This window comes from Xyrauchen texanus, chromosome 6 (genome assembly GCF_025860055.1).
Source record: "Xyrauchen texanus isolate HMW12.3.18 chromosome 6, RBS_HiC_50CHRs, whole genome shotgun sequence".
Taxonomy (NCBI): Eukaryota; Metazoa; Chordata; class Actinopteri; order Cypriniformes; family Catostomidae; genus Xyrauchen; species Xyrauchen texanus.
In genome coordinates, this window is record NC_068281.1 from 44414773 (window position 1) to 44436167 (window position 21395).

The window sequence follows — 21395 nt, forward strand, 5'->3', positions numbered from 1 at the left end:
TTTAACTAATATTATTTCAAAACACCTCTGAACAGCAAAACAGTATTATTATTATTTTTCTCCTTCTTTCCTCTTCTTTCCCCCTCTCTCTCTCTTTGTTCTTTAAACATTTTGTGCCAACGCAATGAGCTAAGTAGTTGTTACATTTCAAGAGAAAGGAAGACGCTTCATTACGAGCCACACCATAACTCGCACTGACCTGCTCTCCCGGCATAATCCACATTACACATCATCCATATACCTGTTGCATAGCCTATGGTCATGCTTAAATCAAACAAGGACTACATTAAAGGTGTAGGTTAAATTGAAATTGAACAAGAGTATATATCAACGAAACATCATCCAGAAAAAAAAGGCCTACCTGTAAACCCTCAGATCATCTAAGAACATAGTATAGCTTAGGTTACCAGGCAATTATGTCCATTTAAGTAGGGAAAAGCATGTGCCAGCAAGAGAGAAAATGGGCAACAAAAAACAAACAAAAAAAACAAGCAAGAGTAACATGAATAGCAAATCGCCTCTTGTAGGGATCAGTCACCAATCGCCACCAAGGAACCGGATTTCTGGTATGCTGCCAAAAACTGCTGGGCTTCCTTCACCAACGAGAGGCGTCGTCTCTCCCCGTCGTCGGCCTTGATGAACAGTCGCGCTGGATACAGTAGAGAAGGCTTGAGCTTGAGAGTGAACAGCTGATGCATGACTTCTTTGTACTCAGCTCGTTGGTCCATCACTTCGGGACAGTAATCATCGTATAAGTATACTGACTTGCCATCATATTTTAGGTCGTCTCGCTTCTTGCGGGCAGCACGGATTACCATATCTTTGGTCTGAAATTTGTGGAAGCAAATGATCACGGCTCCGGGTTTACCCCCCTCTGCCGGTTTGGGTCTCAGCACACGATGAGCCCTATCAAGCTCCGGGGGAGAAGTCAGCACATCTTTGCCCAGTATATCCACCAGGAGATTAGAGAAAAATATTGTTGGTCTGTTCCCTCAACCGATTCGGGTACTCCAATGAGACGCACGTTGCACCGTCTACTTCTCCCCTCCAGGTCAGTTATTTTAGCTTTCAGTTTAGCATTGACCTCGGCCATGTTGGGTAGCTGAAATTCCAATGACTGCAGGTGGTTCAGCCCAGATTCCAGGTCGGAAATACGTTGTTCATGGTTAGTGACCGTGGTCTGTACACCGTCTAATTTGGCGTCAATGGCAGCGAGTTTGTTTCCAAATCTGACGGACAGTGAGTCAGGCTTCGTTAGCAAGTCTGCCCGCAGCTCCGCTAGCATGTTAGCTAAAGTAGCATTGTCGATAGCAGAGTCCTGTGAAGCAAGTTCTTTCTTTGATTGTTTGGCGATTTTAGACATATTAGCTGGCTAGGACTGTCCAATTACTGTTTAAAAGGCAGTTTTAGTGAGGTTAAGGTTAAACCGACTGAGTAATAGTGAAAATAGAGGCTGTGTGGCCGGAGCCTAGAAAAACAGCACTACTCCATTCCACTCGCCAACCGGAAGTCCATTCCCTGGTTTTTCAACGTAGTTTCTGACCCCTTCCCTCGCTTCGCAGGAGTTCCACAGACCAGCTCGACGGGCACCCTTCGAGGTATACCGGAATCTACAATGAAGATGCTCGGCCGCTGCTCTCCCCAATCGTACCTGAAATAGTCAACTTGACCCAAATCATCAAACAAGCTCAACTCCCCATCAGCCATAAGTTCTCATGCATATCTGGTGGTGGTTGGTGGCTCTTCCCCAGCTCATCCTTACCTACACAATGATTCAATTCAAGCAAGCTCACCGTTCGCAAGGACAGCACATAACTATGTCCCCCCCTCGCCGGGCTCCCATAATCTCAAGCACAGTTCACATAGGTATTGCTCAAACCAGCCGCCCTCGCCGGAAGCTCGCACCATAACGAGATGGCTTTCAACGGTATGGCACGACAACATCGCCATTATCGTATGGCGTTATGTATGCTGTTCACTCTGGCAAAGATAACCATCAAACAACTTTCCCTCGTCGGAGGGTTTTCATATCAATGTTGTTTTCTTTCAACGAAGGGACTGCACGCAACATCGCCATTATCGTATGGCTCTACACACATTGTCCCCTTCGGCAAAGATACCTCAAACAACTTTTCCCTCGCCAGATGGTTTTCATACAAAATGTTTTCTTTTAACAAAGGGAGTGCACGCAACGTCACCATAATCGTATGGCTTTACGCATGTTGCTCACCTTCTCGGCAAAGATACCTCAAACCACTTTTCCCTCGTCGGAAGGTTTTCATATCAATGTTGTTTTCATTCAACGAAGGGACCGCACGCAACGTCGCCATTATCGTATGGCTCTACACACGTTGTCCCCTTCGGCAAAGATACCTCAAACAACTTTTCCCTTGCCGGAGGGTTTTCATACCAAATGTCTTTCAATGAAGGGACTGCAAGCAACGTCGCCATTATCGTATGGCTCTACACACGTTGTCCCCTTCGGCAAAGATACCTAAAACAACTTTCCCTCGCCGGAGGGTTTTCATATCAAATGTCTTCAACGAAGAGATTGCACGCAACGTTGACATTATCGTGTGGCTCTACACATGTTGTCCCCCTCGGCAAAGATGCCTCAAACAACTTTTCCTTCGCCGGAGGGTTTTCATATCAAATGTCGTTTATCTTTCAACAAAGACACTGCACATCAATGCCGGCCTAAAGCAAAGATTCTGCTCAACCAGGGGCTCTCGACGGAGTGCCCAAAATCACACTCGAGGACAAAGAGGAAATGCACAGGGATGAAATCAAACTCGAAGAAAAAAAAAATGCTTTCCCATCGCAAAGGCTTCAAACAACCACGCCAGAGGTATGTTAAATTTCATGTCAAATTCTAACGCTCGCATCTCTTAATTCCTCCTCCAGAATGAACGCCCAACACAAGACCTGGTTCGTACCAAACTGGATCATCTCTTTTGGGGGTAGTATACTACTTTCTCTCTTTTTGGGGGTAGGCTCCTCACCCCTGCCTCCTATCTCCGGCAGGACATGACGGTTCTGGGTACAACTCCCTCGGACTGCCGGACAGGGCCTACGCCAAAGAGAGAGACATCACCTCCCGTTTCACATCTATCAAATAAATGGCATCTCAAACTTCACTCAAGCCTGTGTCTCTTCCCAATAGAAATGGAAGTGGAGCGTAGTTCTAGCGGGAAGACCAGCAGTTGTACATCATCACATCATTAGCTGGGTAACTCCTAGCCAATCGCACGTAAGCCAATGCTTTATAAGTCCGCTCACAATCTATCACATTGCTGTTTCGGTGTGCTAACACTGCAACCTCCACCTCCCCACCACCACAAGTTGAGCCCTGTCCCGCAGGGGGGTAGGCTCCACGCCCCTGCCTCCTATCTCCGGCAGGACATGACGGTTCCGGGTACAACTCCCTGTGACTGCCGGACGGGGCCTACGCCAAAGAGAGAGACATCACCTCCCGTTTTACATCTATCAAATAAATGGCATCTCAAACTTCACTCAAGCCTGCGTTTCTTCCCGATAGAAACAAACATCTCACTGAAATCACTATATTTTACATTTTAAGATTCTACAGAAATTCTATAATCTCTAATTTATGAAATCTCAAAGTTGATTTTTGAGTGTGAGAGTGTGTCTGTGTGTGTGAGAGAGAGAGAGAGAGAGAGTGTCTTTATGTGTAGGTGTGTGTGCGTGTCTTTGTGTGTATAGGTTTGTGTGTGTGTGTGAGTGTGTATTATTGTGTTTGTGTGTATGTGTGTGAGTGTCTGTCAGTCTGTGTGTGTGTATGTGTGAGTCTGTGTTTGTGTGTGTGTGTGTATATTTGTGTGTGTGTGATTGTGTGTCTGTGTGTGTATGCGTGAGGGTGTATGTATGGGCGTGTGTGTTTGAGTTTGTTTGTGGTGTGTGAGTGTGTATTAGTGCGTTTGTGTATGTGTGAGTGTGCATTTGTCTATGTTTGTGTGTGTGTGTGTGTCTGTATGTGTCTAAATGTGTGTGTGTGTGTGTGTGCACGTGTCTGTGTGTTTGGTCGTGTCTGTGCTTGCATATCTGTGTTTGCATGTCTGCGTGTGTATGTGTGCGTGTCTGTATGCACTTGTGTGCTTATTTATGCGTGAGGGTGTATTAATGTGTGTCTGTGTGCGTGTCTTTGTGTGTGTGTTTGTGAGAGTGTGTGTGTGTGAGAGTGTGTGTGTGTGTGTGTGTCTGTCTGTGCGTGTGTGTGTGTGTAATTTGAGAATATCACTCACTCTAGTTTCTCCAGTTTACATTTTGTATTCTTCAGTCCAGCAGAGAGCAGTTTCACTCCTGAATCCTGCAGTTTATTGTCACTCAGGTTCAGTTCTATCAGACTTGAGGAGTTTGAACTGAGAACTGAGGCCAGTGATGAACAACTTATTTCTGTCAGATTACAGAGACTCAGACTGAGAGAGAAATGACAAGATAACAATGTGTTAAACTATCAGTTTTAGTGAAGGTGTCTCAGTACATCTGTCAGCATCACTCACATCAACTCACACCTCTCAGATAGAAACAAAAGAAGAGCAAATGGATGTGCAATGAGAATCAGCTGGTGGTAATGAAGGTTCATGAACATTAAGATGAATCATGACAGCAGTTCAGTGAGGTGAGTAGAAGCTGACTTTTCAACTCATACAGTCAGTTCTCTGGTGTAATTGTGTAAACTGCGTCTTATTCACAAAGCACCTGCATTCTAGTTTAAACAGGTACTATGTGCACTGGTACAGATCTGCAGTGTGGGTATTTAAATGAAGTCACTGTCATTCTTGTCAGTTCAAACAGACCTGATGATTGACAAAATTAGTTCAATGACATTTGAATAAACATAAACAGGACAGTGAGAAACAGTCAATGACAAAATAATATTAATAAACAAACAAAACAACAGACACAAACATTTAACTGAAATCACCATATTTTACATTTTAAGATTCTACAGAAGTTCTATAACAGTGTGGGTGAAACGCATACGTGTGTGTGAGTGTGTGCGCATGTGAGAGAGAGAGAGTGTGTGTGTGTGTGTGTGTGTGTGTGTGTGTGTGTGTGTGTGTGTGTGTGTGTGTGTGTATGTGTGTGTATGTGTTTGTGCGAGTTTGTGAGAGAGTGTGTGTGAGTGTTATGATTATGCAGAAAGTTTATAAAGTCAAGATTATGGAGTCGCTTTAGAAGTTGATGGTGAAATTAGAATTTGAATACAACACATTTCTTTATATCATCATATTAACTATCTAATAATTTGATAATATCACTCACTCTAGTTTCTCCAGTTTACAGTTTGTATTCTTCAGTCCAGCAGAGAGCAGCTTCACTCCTGAATCCTGCAGTTTATTTAACTCATGTTCAGTTCTATCAGACTTGAGGTGTTTGAACTGAGATCTGAGGCCAGTGATGAACAACTTTTCTCTGTCAGATTACAGTCACTCAGACTGAGAAAGAAATGACAAGATAACAGTGTGCCAAACTATCAGTTTTAGTAAAGGTGTCACAGTACAGCTGTCAGCATCACTCTGAAACTCACACCCCTCAGATAGAAACAAAACAAGAGCAAATAGATGTGCAATGAGAATCAGCTGGTGGGATTGAAGGTTCATGAACATTAAGATGAAACATGACAGCAGTTCAGTGAGGTCAGTAGAAGTTGACTTTTCCACTCATACAGTCAGTTCTCTGGTGTAATTGTGCAAACAGTGAACAGAAGAGCAGAATATAATACCAGATTATTTTTTATATGATTTAAGAAATTAATTTATAACAGTTATTATCTGCTATTCAACACTGAATTCACAGGATTTATGTCCATATTCTGCTCAACCAAGTTTAGATATAGAGTGAAAGTTAATAATTTATCATATAAAATACATCATTATTCAGCATGAAATTGCAGATGTAATTATATTTTTAAATAATGTGATATCTCCTTTAATGACGGGAGAGTAAAAATATGTGACTAATGTTGGTGAAATAATCTCTGCTATTGAATTTAGTTACAATAAATTAAACTGAAATACTGTTAAAATACTCACTTAGCTTTTCTGGATATTTTGATCACTGGCAACAGCCGCAGAAGACATTCATCTGATCGATCATATTTCTTCAGTATAAACTGATCCAGCTGCTGAACTGAGTTCAGCAACACAAACACCAGAGCTGACCACTGAGCAGGACAGAGACTGACTCCAGAGAGACACTTGAAATCTCTTCTGTTCATGTATGTTTGTACTTCCTTTACTAGAGAACGATCATTCAGTTCATTCAGACAGTGGAACAGATTGATGGATTTCTCTGGAGACGGATTCTCCCTGATCTTCATCTTAATGTACTCAACTATTTCCTGTTTGATATCAGAGCTGCTTCCTGTCTGTGTCAGTAGGTCTCGTAAGATCATCTGATTGGACTCCAGTGAGAGACCCAGAAGGAATCGGAGGAAAAGATCCAGGTGTCCGTTCTCACTCTGTAAGGCCTTGTCCACTTCACTCTTCAGAAAAATCACTCATTCTTGACTTGTTGGTCAGAAACTTGAATAAAGCAGCGAGAAACTCCTGAATGCTCAGATGTACAAAGCTGAACACCTTCCCCAGGTACAGTCCAAACTCTTCTCTGAAGATTTGGGTACAAACTCCTGAGTTCACTGATGCTTCTCTGACATCAATGCCACAGTCTCTTAGGTCCTCCTCATAGAAGATCAGATTCCCCTTTTCCAGCTGTTGAAAAGCCAACTTTCCCAGTGACACGATCCTCTTTCTAACCTGCTGAAGATCCACCTCACATTTCCCATCATACTTGTGTGTCTTCAGTTTGGTCTGAAAGATTAGGAAGTGTGTGAACATTTGAGTGAGAGTTTTGGGATCTCTGCATTCTCTACTTCACCCAACAGTCTCTCTAGAACAGTGGCTGAAATCCAACAGAAGACTGGAATGTGACACATGATGTACAAGCTTCTGGATGATTTCATGTGTGTGATGATTCTTTTGGCCAGACGCTCATTTATTCTCTTCCTGAAATACTCGTCCTTCTGAGGGTCATTGAATCCTCGTACATCTGTGAGCTGGTCAACACACTCAGGAGGAATCTGATTGGCTGCTGCTGGTCGAGAGGTTATCCAGATCAAAGCAGAAGGAAGCAGATTCCCCTTGATGAGGTTGGTCAGCAGCACATCCACTGAGGCTGATTCTGTCACATCACACAAAATATCATTGTTCTGGAAATCTAGAGGAAGTCGACACTCATCCAGACCATCAAAAATGAAAATTACTTTATATTCATCAAAATCTGTTGATCTCAGTTCTTTTGTATCTGTGAAAAACTGATGAAGAAGATCCATCAGACTTATATTTTTCGACTTCATCAAATTGAGCTCTCTGAAAGGAAGTGGAAATATGAAGTGAACATCCTGATTTGCTTTTTCTTCAGTCCAGTCCAGAATGAACTTCTGCACAGAGACTGTTTTTCCAATTCCAGCAACTCCTTTAGTCAGCACAGTTCTGATGGGTTTGTGTTGTCCAGGTAAGACTTTAAAGATGTCATTGCATTTGATTGGTGTTTCCTGTGTCTCTGGTCTCCTGGATGCTGTCTCAATCTGTCTCACCTCATGTTCATTACTGACCTCTCCACTCCCTCCCTCTGTGATGTACAGCTCTGTGTAGATCTCATTCACAAGTGTTGAGCGTCCTTGATTTGAGATTCCTTCATTAATTCTCTGGAATTTATTTTTTAATCTGGATTTGTGTTTTTTCACACACACAGGTGAAAGTTCTGTTGTGGAAAGGAAGAGAAATGCAGATTTAAATATTTGTCATTTATGTCCCAAATAAGACATTAATTATTGGATCATGACAAATCATAAATTACATTTCAAATGTCAAATAAATGTACAGAAGGTAATTAATCCACTGGATTCAATATGCAGGAGCACAACAGCACAAGTGAATAAAACATTTTATTTCTGTCTTACTGAATTTCTTTCATTTTAAAATGTTACCAGGGTGAAATGCTTCTTTTTAACCAGTGTAATATTTTTCTGAATATTTTGTATAGATTATGTCTTCTGATCATCATAACATAAGATGAACACAAAAGCCTTCATGAATATTTGCTGCTGATTATCATTACACTTTAAATGTGTTTTTACAAATAATCAGTAAATAAAGTGTTTCAGTAAATAAAGTGTTTGAGTAAATAAAGTGATGTAATGGTCACATGACTGCGAGCTCTTACTGGTGTGTAGTGTGTTAGTGAGATCTATCTGCTTCATCTTCCTCAGGACGTGCAGTGTGATCTTCAGAAGCCTCTCTCTGACTCGGATCTGACCTTCATCATCCTCCTCCTCCTCCTCTCTCTCAGAGCATGCTGGGTAATCTGGGTTCAGTAGTCTCTTGAATCTCTTTATCTCTTTCTTCATCAGAGAAATTATTTTGTGCTCAAGCTCCTGAAATCAGTGATGATTCAAACAATGAAGCTCCACTCATAACACACACACACACACACACACACACACACACACACACACACACACACACACACACACACACACAGAGACACACACGCGCGCACACAAACACACACACTCACAGAGACACACAGGCACGCACACACACAATTACCTGGAAGACTGAATCAATGTGCTTCTGTTTGAAGGTCTTTGATTCATCTGTTTTGTTCCTGTAATGAATGAAAGATTTAAACATCTTGTAAATACATATGTAAACAGTAAACACAGCAGTAAACACAAGTGTGAATGTGTGTATTTGTCAGTAGTGTAAAGTACAGCACACTGAGTGTACAGGTGAATGTGTGCACATCAGCAGCTCAGAGAATACAGACTGATGAACTGATTTACTCGTCTAAACCATGAGACTGTCCTCACCTCACATCAGCACAACACTCTCCTGAACTGAAGTGAAATGGAGGACCCATTGATGCATCACTCTTCATGGACACACAGCTGGATTCAGGAGATTCTCCATGAGTCAAACTAAAACACAACAGCAAATAAACAGTTTCAGAAACTACAAACTCTCACAGAATCAAACACTCTTTTCCTCTCATCATTTTCTCTGCATCACTCTTCTCTTTATTTCTCTTCTCTAAAGGAGGTAACATATTCTTGTTCAGTGTTTCAGAGTAATAATAAGAGAGATTTTATTATTTTCATTCATGGTGATCACTGAAAGAAACAGACTAGATCTCATTTGACATTAAAGATGAAAATAGTTTAACAAGATTCTTTCATTTTGAGAATATTTGTATTCAGAACGGGGAAAAATGAAGCACACTGTGTGATATTCCTGTAGTTTATCCAAATTTGTGCACACAGTCCGAACATGAATCTTCTGAAATACTGTTTAGCAGCTGAACTCCACTGATTCTTACACACTTTACAACTTTTATGAAAAATAACATGTTGCATAATGAACATTTATAGAAAATATTGATGCAAATACAAATCTGGTAGTTACAATCTGGTAGTAATCATTTTTGGTGATTTTGTGGAATTGTGGTGGTTTTTTGATGATGATGTATTTGAGGACATGAACATTACTAACTAATCTGATCTGAATGCCACCAAAGCTGGAAAGACTTTTAACCTGCCACAACTGAAGAGATTGAAATTTACATGCAAATCAATGCACAAAATTAATGTCCACTAAGTGCAACAAGCTGCTTTCACAAGAACAAAAGTTGTTGGATTGTTCAAATAAAATGACAAAATGTACTTTTACAGCAGACTCACTTGATACAATGTGTTCACCAGGAGAAACACTTCAAAAATCACATTTGATATCAACCATATAGAAGTTATTTCAATCCATGTACATTTTAGTTTCATGAATTGTTACAAATTCATCTGAAAGAAATTCTGTGTTTGTGTCTAAAAATGTACAGAGAAACTGTTAGAAATAAAAGTCTTCTAAACCACAGCAGTGCCTTTTTCTCTCCGTCTTTTATTGAGTTGTGAATGAATCAATACAAAGCATTGAATCCAACGTTGGGGAGCGAACAAAATATGCAGCTCAGCTCTTCTTATGTGTGGCATGCAAAGATATACTGCAATAGTGAAGGGGAGTTCACAGCTCTAACCAATAAGAGCATACATTACCTCATATCGATATCACATATAACAATTCCGTATGGCAAAAGTTCCTTGTGAGCCTTCGGACCTTTGCCATACACACATAATACAATGTACACACAACACAATGTATAAACAGAGAAAGAGAGGAGGGGGCTCTTACAACTCCATGCTAATATGTAACAGATGTTTGATAATGCACACACAGCATTTCTTTCTTGGACAGAGCTGAGATAGAAACAACATTTCTTACAGAAACACATTTGAGTTTCACCTTCTACAAACAACTGACTGTACGAGGTTTTCCAGTTATGTCTGTGACAGGATCAAACCGGTCTCACTGTCATCTTACTGTAGATCTCACTTTGAACTAAAGACATTTTCAGATGTTTCTTCAAATGAGCAATAAAGGAGAAATCCTCCTCAGCAGAAGTGTCACTCTTTGTACTCATTCGTCCTCAGAGTAGCTGTGTTAACTGATCATATTGTAATTCAGTCTGTTCTCATTTCTCCTAAGTGTTTTAGTACAAAGTGTTGAACCACAAACAAGAGCACCAAAGTCTATCAGCATATCAGAAATATCATCAGTGTATTTTATGAAAGCATTGAAATCCTCTCACCTCTTGACCTTCACTGAGTCTGACTGTCGACTGAGATCCTTTATAGAGTCCATGACATCATCTGAACAGACTGAACACCTGTCAACAAACTGTACATATTCTGTTGTGTGAGGTTTATATTTGAGAAATAGTGACTATTACATTGTAATATTAGATTAGAAATGAATCGATGACTATGAGGTTAAATTACAGACGTGTCAAACACCAGCATAAAGAGAAAAAACATCAGAAGACTCAACAGAAGAAAAATGAGAAAGAGAGTAATAAAAGTCAAAGGAACTGAACACACACAAACTGACTATTCAGATAAAGCAGATAAAGTGTCAGTATCTGTTTGTGCTGCTGTGATTCATATTTCAGTATATTAAATACTAACTGCTGTTAGATGTCTTACTGTAGCTGATAGTTTTAAAGATTCATTCATGTTGTCTTGTGAGTTTTGGGTTGTTTTGCAGTAGATCAGTACTCACCTGTCTGAAGCTGTTGATGTTCTCTTCCTCTTTACTGACTAGAAAATCACCTACAAAATACTTCACAATGAATTTATTTAATGTTTCAGACAGTTCAGAGATTCAGTGGAGCACAAACTGTGATATTTATTGTATTTTTCTCTCGTCACAAAATAGATCCTGTTTTAATAGTTTGACTTTCACCTGAGGAGGAGGAGTCTGAAAAGACACAAAAACATTTAAAGGTACAGCAAGTATTTCATACTTTTAAAGGGATAGTTCACACATACAAATTAAAAGTCTGTCATCATTTACTCACCCTCATGTGGTTCTAAATAGTCACCAGTCACATTCATTTTTATGGAAAAAAGATGCACAATGACAGTGAATGGTGACTGAGGCTGTCCATCTCTAACATTCTGCCAAACATCTCATTTTGAGTGTAACAAGAAGTCATAAAGGTTTGGAACAGCATGAGGGTGAGTAAATCATGAACATAACTTTTTTTGGGGTGAACTATCTGTTTAAAGCTCACAAAAGTGCTGTGATAATGAGATGAGATGTGTAAATTCATGTTATTCTTGTTATTTCTTACAAACCTTCAACTGTGACAGTATTTTTTGACATAAACACATTTTGTTGTTATTTATATGTTAGACAAATGATTCAAACATCAAATAGATTCTCAAAGAAAAGTAGATATCCTGTTGCTGTTTTAATTCGGTATAGTTTAATTCTAATATTACTAAATAAATATCAGAATGTCATTAAACAAAAATAACATAGCTCTGAATATCTGTCTTAACTTATTCACTTTCACACTGTTCTGTTGTTGTTGTTGTTGTTGTTTTTTTACTGGTTCGATAAACCATGACTTGAAAGGGAAACAACTTTCAATGAAGCTGCACATCTCACCTCAGTACCACCCTAAGAAAAATCATTTCCACCCCATTTGCACACCAGCATTTAGTATCCCAAAGTCTAAAATATACATGTAAGTATATTATTGTTGATGTTAACGAGTTTATTCATGTCGGACTGTCTTTATAAAATGACAACAGCAGTACAATTGACTATTCCGTCTGATTGTGTGATTGATTAGAGCTGCGGCCAATCTTGTGATTGATTACAGCTGCAGCCAATCGTGTGAAATAAATATATGTGTTTATATTGTTGTTGTTATATTTGATATACCTTAACAGAGGATGGTGTGGAGTAGTGAAAACCTCAGGTTCTTTACTGATAGTATAGGGTCATGCATTTGGCAACACAGCTAGTGATGCACAGCTAGTGAATTATAAAAGGGCTTTTAATTTTCCCTTTTTTACACATTTCTTACTGCTGTCAGGTGCTTCTTCAAACAAAAGCGCCTTTTTCACTCAAGAAATCAAAGTCAACAGCATTTTAAAGAACAGTGACGAACTTCTCATTATCAGGGAAAAGTTTTTAACATTCACTTGTTAGTCAGAAGTTTCAAGCATGATTTAGAGTTTACAAAAGTACTTAAATATTGATCTTTTTCAAACTAAAAGTGATCGTGTTGCTTTAGAAGACATACATTTAACCGCTGAAGTCGTTCGGAAGACGTTTATACTCACTGTGTGTGATTTTTGGAACTTCAAAAGAGAAATCACCATTCACTTACATTTTAAGGACCTACTGAGCGAAGACATTTTTCTATTTTTCTTCAAATGTGTACTGGTGAAGAAAGAAAGTCATACACACCTGGGATATCATGATGGTGAGTAAATAATGAGAGATTTTTCATTTTGGGGTGAACTATCCCTTTAATATTTTTACCGGACATTGTGTCCGACCATGTTTGAATTTGTTGGACACTAGAACACTTTAACGGTCAAAAACGGTAACTGCTGGCTTACGGAAACCATGGCATGAAAAGAATGTTTATAGCGAGCATCTTGAGATTGCTGAACTTTATCTAAACGGTTAGGCCTTTATCTGGTTTTGTCAACTTAAAACTTTCTCTGAAACTCTTGAGTTTGATCAACTGGCTTTGTGAAACTGGCCTCAGAAGGTGCTGATTTTTTTATATTTTTGACTTCTAGATGGCAAAAATGATCACTGTGTAAAAATGCTTTGAGTAATGGATGCAATTTTAATATTTTTTTATTTAAAGTCCAATTCCTTCAGAAAGCTCGATTTTGCAATCTCTACCTTCACCTGCTGGATTTCGCTATGAAAATGGAACTGCAGCATTATACATATACGTTTCAAAGCCTTTTAACTCTCTTAAACCTGTTCATGTTTCTTTCCATATGGGTTTAATACTCATCCCTGCCTTCAGGGGTATGCAGGTTCTTATGCATAATTGAAATATACTTTGAATCATATGTGTGTTGAATGTTAATTAGTCTCTTTTAGGAACATTCCAGAGTCTCTCTGTCCTGCACGTCGGCTGAAGGTCTTTTGGGGGATAAGCTTATTTGTGACGCTCTCCAGCCTCTCAGGGGAGGGGGTCAGGGGGAATGCGTTAAACATGTGTTCCAGATGTATTCTGTGTTTGATTGTTACCTTTCCATGACTAATTATATGGTTTAAAGTCCTATGTAATAATACCTGAATAGTAGAAGTGTGATTTTCTCTTATTATTTCTTTAGGGAAGAAATGTATGTTATTTCATCCCTCTCCTCTGCCCGAGGAGTGAATATTTTATCTCTCTGTTTTGGTTCAAATGGCCTGATAATGTGTGCTCTGGCTCTCTTGTGCCCAGAGAAGGACTGTCGTTCGTCAGTGTTTTGTGTGTGCGTTTGACCTTCTACCTAGGGTTTGAACCAGGGATGCACACCAGGCCGACTCGAAGACGCCCCGCGAACATCTGCGAGGTCACTTCAGACGTAAATCTCGGGCGCGGATGACAAGTGCGCTGATTAATGTTGATAGGCCATTTAACTATCTATATGTTGTGACTTTATGTTCTTTTAGCCAATCAGGAGTAAAATAATGAAATGTACGTCCTTGCAAATGGTATAATTGATGTAAGATTTTGTGTAAGGTACGAGTTTAGCTTTCGATCTCCTCGTGAGACTTTGTCACTGGCTCTACCAATTTCACTGCAAACTATTCTTCAGTAAATTTTGATTCTTTAATTAAATTTCTCGACTCCTGGTTTTCTTTCTCCATATCTGGTCCGGGTCATAACTGTTATACCCCTAACACACCTGAAATTTCAACTAACATTATGCCAATTATTTGAATTGGCATAATTCAAGTGTATTATAGAGGATAAACTTTTATGAATGTAAATATGTTTGATGCTATTTGTTAAAATAAATGTATACATAATATTAATGTGAATGTATCTATCTATCTATATATCAGGGATGTAATGGTTCTTGGTAAAAAAAGAAACCGCATTGTTCACCACCCATGGTTTGGTAAGCATTTGCTGCGTGGTTCATCTCTAATTTAATAACGCATCTGGATCATACACTTTGAAAATAAAATAAAGCGGCAAATAGACATGCACAGTTTTAACCTTCGCTAATTAGGGTTGAGTATAGTTTCAATTTTATCGATTCCGATTCTGGTTATCGAATCCAGTTGTTATCGAATCTTGGTTCCAATTCCAATCATTTTTGGAGAGAAATAAGAGAGCAAATACTTCAAGAACAAAAATTTGCCTACATTTTATTCTTGCCATATTTAGGCTATAGCTAGTAAACTGTGACAGTTCCCCTTCATTTCAAAAATAAATATTTCACTTTTTTATAAGGAATGATCAACAAAAACAATTACAAACCAAAAATGTTAAAGTAAATATAACACAAAAAATAGAACATAACAAAATATGAAACTGACAGCTATTGGAAGCAGTAATAATGTCAAAGAGAGTCTGCAATGCAATGTCAGCAATACTTTTGAAGAAAAATCAGCATGTCTGCCTTCTCCGGAAGGATACTGTCACGTTCACTGTTGTCTTTTGGTTTTGTACTGTTATTTTGAAGTTTAGTTTAGTTCCTGTTTTGGTTTTTGTAGTTTATTTTACTCTGTCATGTTCACTGTTGTCTTTTGGTTTTGTACTGTTAGTTTGAAGTTTAGTTTAGTTCCTGTTTTGGTTTTTGTAGTTTCTTTTATTCTGTCATGTTCACTGTTGTCTTTTGTTTTGTGCTGTCATTTTGAAGTTTAGTTTAGTTCCTGTTTCCTGTCTGGTCTTTGTAGTCCTCTGTAGTTTCTTTTCATGATTGGTGTTCCCCGGATTGCTTCTCCTTCCCTGATTGTTCCCCCCAGGTGTCCCTCATTCCCTTGTTTGTTCCTCTTGTATTTAAACCCTGGTTCTTTGTTCTTTGTTTGATGAATGTTGATGTTTTGCTCTGTTGACTGTCTTCCCGTTTGTTCATCCAGTTCCATGTACCTTCGATGTTTCCCTGATTTAGTTTTGTTTTCCCCATGTGGAGGTTTTCATTTGTTCCTGTTTGTTTTGTGTTAACCTTAATGTACAATAAAACCGCGTCTGGATCCGCACCTCTCGTCTGTCTTGTCCTGCTTCCACACCAAGCGTAACAGATACGTGATCTCTCTGGGCTAACTGTATCACCAGCAGTAATAAGGGGCTGCTAATATTAGCTGTATCTAGTGTGGCAAACATGGTACATTCCTTTAGATTCACGCTGTGTTGAAGTAAATGCTTCATCATATTAGAGGTGCTTCCTCCCTTGCACAAAATCCATTTATTGCAAGTGTTGCATTTTGCAGTGTTGCTATCAATTTTTGCATAGCTTAACCAAACTTTGGAGTATTTGCAGTGGACAGACTCAGACATGATGCAGAATTTAATGAACTGCGCTTGTGCGTAATGAAATTAGGTCCTTGTAGCAGGTCCTGGCAGATCAACACGACTGTAAAATGCCCACTGTCGTTCACCTCGAGAGCATGATTAATAAAGTTAAGAACTGAAGTGAGGAATCTAAATGTGTGTAAATCTTATCGAATCCATAGTTCTAGGAAATTTGGAACCGGTTCTAAAATGGAACCGGTTTAAACTGCAAAAAATGATTTTCTAGACAAGTATTTTTGTCTTGTTTTCCTGTCAAATTATCTAAACTTTCTTAAAACATGATTTATTTACTTGTCAAGCAAAATGGGATAAGATATTAAGTCTGTTTTAAGATAAATCTGACTAAATTTAGTGAACTTTAGACTCAAAACAAGACAAAAAAATCTGCCAATGGGGTAAGCAAAATAAACTGGTTTTCTCTTTAAATTAAGTTTTTTTTTTGCTTACCCCATTGGCAGATTTTTTTTCTTGTTTTGAGTCTAAATTTCACTAAATTTAGTCAGATATATCTTAAAACAAGTCTTAATATCTTATCCCATTTTGCTTGACAAGTAAATAAATCATGTTTTAAGAAAGTTCAGATAATTTGTCAAAAATACAAAAATAATGGTATACTGCAAAAAATCATTTTTTGCAGTATACCATTAATATACCTGTATGGCTCTGTAGATGGACACAATTCGCCAGTGTTTCACATGGGTTAACTTTCTACAGGGAGAAGTTGTCCTATTAACTAAGTTTGCAAACTGAGAGAACAAGACGCAAGAAAGAAGCCACTGCGTCATTCAAGTCTCCTGTCTGGGAACTTTAATTTTGTGGTCAATCTTAACAGCGATGGTCAAAAAAACCTTTACAAAACAGGCACTATTTGCAGACATTGCTTTACGCGAGTACCGTATACTGGTAATACATCGATGTTTGATTATTTATTTACGCTGACATCACCTGGGAATATACAGTGTGTGGTGTGTACGGAACCTCAGGTGAAACTGAAATTGCACACAGACACAATCCCTTCCATCTATAAACAGGCACTCGCTGCTAGTTCGGACAGACATGAAACAAAAAGGAATGTGCTCGGGGTGTTCATTGCCAAAGTTATGTTGCCCTTACACTGTTGATGAAGATGTGGGATTTCCATGTATGATTAAAACATGACATCTCTTCTAGCATACATTTTTACAGGAAGGTTATTCATTCTGGTGGTGGCGTAGTGGCTAAACAGGGCTGTTAATCAGAAGGTTGCTGGTTTGAACCCCACAGCCACCACCATTGTGTCCTTGAGCAAGGCACTTAACTCCTGGTTGTTCCAGGGGGATTGTCCCTGTAATAAGTTCACACTGTAAGTCGCTTTGGATAAAAAGCGTCTGCCAAATGACTAAATGTAAATGAAATGCACGTTATGTTGATGCATAAATGCAGGTATTCATTTAAATGTTGAGTTAGTAATTAGAGCATTTTTTGTGAGTTAAGGACACTAACGAAAATTAACCATGGTTTTATTCAGTAATACCAGAGCCATAGAGAGAGAGAGTTGCGACAACTCCATTGACTCCAATGGAACGTTTTTTTTACAGCAATGGCGGCTCTTGGAGCCTCTCAATAGTTCCCGGAAGTAGCAGCAAACACATGCCGCGCCGTAGAGATGAAGCAGAACAAACCGTTTGCGACGCACTTTTAAAAGGTGAGATGTTTAAATAATAATATTATCTTATTCTGTATATTATCAGTACATCTAAATAAAAATAACTTGTAAATTAAAACCTTATAGTTGAGTATTACTCATTAAATTAGGAGATAAGGGACGTTATCGGATAACTAACAGATTAGGCAAGGATTGGAGCTGGATAAAGTTAGTAACGAACACCCTATTAATTGTAAAATCTTTGCAAATACCTCACACATTTTTTTGTTGTTGTAATTTTTATTTATATTTAGATTGCTCCTGCTGACTTGAGCCAACCATTTTTTTCTCCTCTCCATGTCAGTGGGGAAGCCATACATTCAGCACACCTTTCTCTGAGCTGATTGGAGCATCCCCATGCAGCACAGCAAACCATGGTGAAGACTATGCAACGACAACATGAAAGAAAGGACACATACAAAATGCTTGGCATGCTATTTAATTTATTAGAAATGTATTCATGAATTGCTGTAAATAGTTATTGCATTTATTTGAATAAAAATACAAAAAAAAGTAATATCGTAATATGTTACAATTTAAAATAACTGTTTTCTATTTTAATGTATTTTAAAATGTAATTTACTCCTGTGATGCCAAGCTGAATTTTCAGCCTCATTACTTTTGAACGGCAGTTTATATACAAGTATGCTTAAGTTGTTTTAAAGCTGAATTGTGTATATGTATAAGTATTGTAAGAATTATACATTAGATATATAATATTTATAATACATAAATAATTATATTACTATATATAGAATTGTAAGAATTGTAAACAATAAGCTTCATTTCACTAAATTTTACATTTACGTAACTGCTGCTAATAGTTAATAGTTCATTGACCCATTGTGCGGTGCGAGCTGGAAATCACCTGTCACCAGCCTGTCTCTGTACTATCTGAAAAGTCATAAATATGACATTAGTTACCTTGAGATTAGTGAAAACAATGAACATGAGGTAACATAAAAAGGCAACAGAAACCCTAGCCTGAAATAAGTTGAGGCAAATAACGGTAAACGAACACTAATCATCAAATATTAGCTGATTTGATCTTTAAAAAAACAACATCGCTGTAACAACATACTCATGCTACATACATATGTCGGTGTGTTACATAAATATATAAAATAAATGCATTTATTGACTACTAATTACCAGAAATCGCAGTTCTGTCACTCTACTCTAACAGTTTGGAATGACCGCAAAAGCACTTCCTGGAACTATCTGAAGTCTACGTGAATCACGTGACGATCAAGCATTTAGAACTTCCGTTGTCGCAACTCTCTCTCTATATGGCTCTGAGTAAAACTATAGTAGCCATGAGTAAGTAGCCAAGTAACAATGACTGCTATCACCAATGTTTCTTGGCAGAAATCATAGTTTTAATACAATTAACCATTGTTTTACAATAGTAACTGTAATTTCCAAATAGTAACATTGATTTTACTATAGTATTGTAACCATGTTAACTATGTAACTATGTTAATTTTATGGTACTTAGATTTGACTACAAATATGTTATACTGTTGTAAAACCATAGTGTCTGGAAGTAAGGGAAAATCTCTTGGAAGTGTCTGTTACCAAATAGAATATATTTATTTTGGGTTTGACATAATATTTCTTTTCTGAACATAAATACCGAACCGAACTGAAACAGTGACCCTAAAACCATGATACAAACAGAACTGTGAGAAATGTGAAACAGTAAGTCCAACACTGGAGTAAATCTCCCGGGATATCCCCTCTGTCTCCTCCCAGGCAAATGAAGGACGACGATGATGATGATACATTTATTATTCTTGCCCAGTAACTGCTTAACCAATCATATGTGCCTTTAGCTTATATTGTCATGGTATCTGGCAGTTTTCAGAAATAAAATCGGTGATTGTACGGCGATGACCATGAGACTGGAACCATGGGAATTATTGTTCCCAAATTTGAACGCTCCAGCTGGAAAGAGTTTAAGGTTCTTAACAAAGATTGCATCTGCACCTCAGTTGATGTATATATTTAGTGAGGACACATTGTTTGCATTTTTTTTTATGGGATTTGACTGCAAAAGACCTCAACCAACTCATGAATTCAGTACCTGCCCATTCTTGACTCAGACTCAGAACTGTTGGGAATCATTCAACAATGGAAATCTTGGATGCCCTCTATTGGACATTTCTTGTAATTGCCAGTCAGAAAATTAACAGACAGTGGTTTAGACAGGGGTTTTCTTGTATTTTTACATTTCAGTTGATATTTTTATTATATTTTATTTAAATAAAATGTAATAAATATGTTTATTAACATTAAACTTTAAAATTAAATGATGCCAAATACCTCAAAACATGTGAATATGCACAAAAAGTAATCATGGCATTTAATGCATTGCCATGCCAACAGTATTTAAGATATCAAGAAACCCTTCAGAATTTAAAATGTGAAATGCCTTGAAATGAATCTGTATTTTTTTAAGCAATTCAGGCGAACATAATAGGGATTTTTCAATGTCTGTTAAAAGTGACACACTTCCTTCCACCAGTTGGTGGCGCTATGACCGTGACCCACAATAGTCACATCAATGTGATCAGCCTGCAAGGACAAACATTTGGCTCAATTTTGATGTTTTTAATTTTCTGCATGCAGAAGATATGAGACTATTCCTTATTCCATTTTTTTGACGTTATTTTGTCGCTCCAACATGGCAACACCATTCGATATATCATAAATCCCTCAGCAATTTAGCATCGTCAGTGTCTTGGCATGATGTTGCCCACATTTGGTACCTGTAACATTAAATCCTTGGGAGGAGTGATTCAAATTCCTCAGCATGCATTTTTCAAACAATCCAAAATGGCCAAGTTCCATTTGGGCAGAGCCTATGACTGTCAGCGAGAAAGTTGTCCGGCTTGATGAGATCTATATGTGGATGAAGTTTGGTGACTGTACCTCAAAAGGTGATAGCCCCCCGAACATGCCCATGTTTTAGGTGGTGCCGAAGAGCCCCTTCTGCACCCCCCACCTGTAAATCTGCCACGCCCTAATGGCCAGCGACTCTGATGTGTGTGCAAACTTTCAAGAGTTTTCACGCATGTTACGAAACCCCAAAAGTACCTAAAACCTCGAAAAGAAGAATTAATCCTTCTTACAATAGGGCTCTGCACTTTCAGCACTAGGGCCCTAAAAATAGTGTCTCAGTTCCTTCCTGAGCCTAAGTCTTAAATGTTTATCTCTCTTCAAATTTTTTTTCTCTCTTCAATTTTTTTTTCTCTTTTAAAAAAAATGCTTGCGGTACCAACCTTGGCCACCAGGTGCCAATATCAGTAAACATGTAATCTTATGCTTTTAATATTGAAAAGAAGAACATGTTTAAAACAAAACACCATTGTTTATTATGATCTCAGTATGTAATAATTATAATAAAATGATCCCTTACTATTTCACTAATGAATGGATGATCATGAAAGAGCGCACACATCCCTTATTGTTACTGTAATAAAGGACGTAACTTCTATGCGTGATCATAGGCAAAAATACACAATATAAATAACATATGGTCTAATTTTACATTTTGTGGTGTAATTATTAGTAGTTTAGCAACTTGATTAATTCACACACGAAATGACCTCAATACAATATGAAACATCATAATTATTTCACCTTAAACATTTCATTTATTTCATTATTTATGTATTTCACCAGTGAATACATCCTAAAGTACTATCTTGTAACCTGGAGAGATTATTCAGAGAATATTCTA

At 38.2% G+C, this 21395-nt stretch overlaps 1 protein-coding gene and 1 pseudogene across 1 annotated transcript in view; both read right to left on the reverse strand.

Annotated features, from left to right (window-relative positions):
* Nucleotides 1–21395, reverse strand: part of LOC127644879 (NACHT, LRR and PYD domains-containing protein 3-like) — a 178077-nt gene that overhangs the window by 113823 nt on the left and 42859 nt on the right. Inside the window, 1 exon segment of the mRNA XM_052128291.1 lies at nucleotides 4263–4436. Coding sequence (XP_051984251.1) covers nucleotides 4263–4436 — 174 coding nt within the window.
* Nucleotides 6465–11369, reverse strand: LOC127644885 (protein NLRC3-like; annotated as a pseudogene).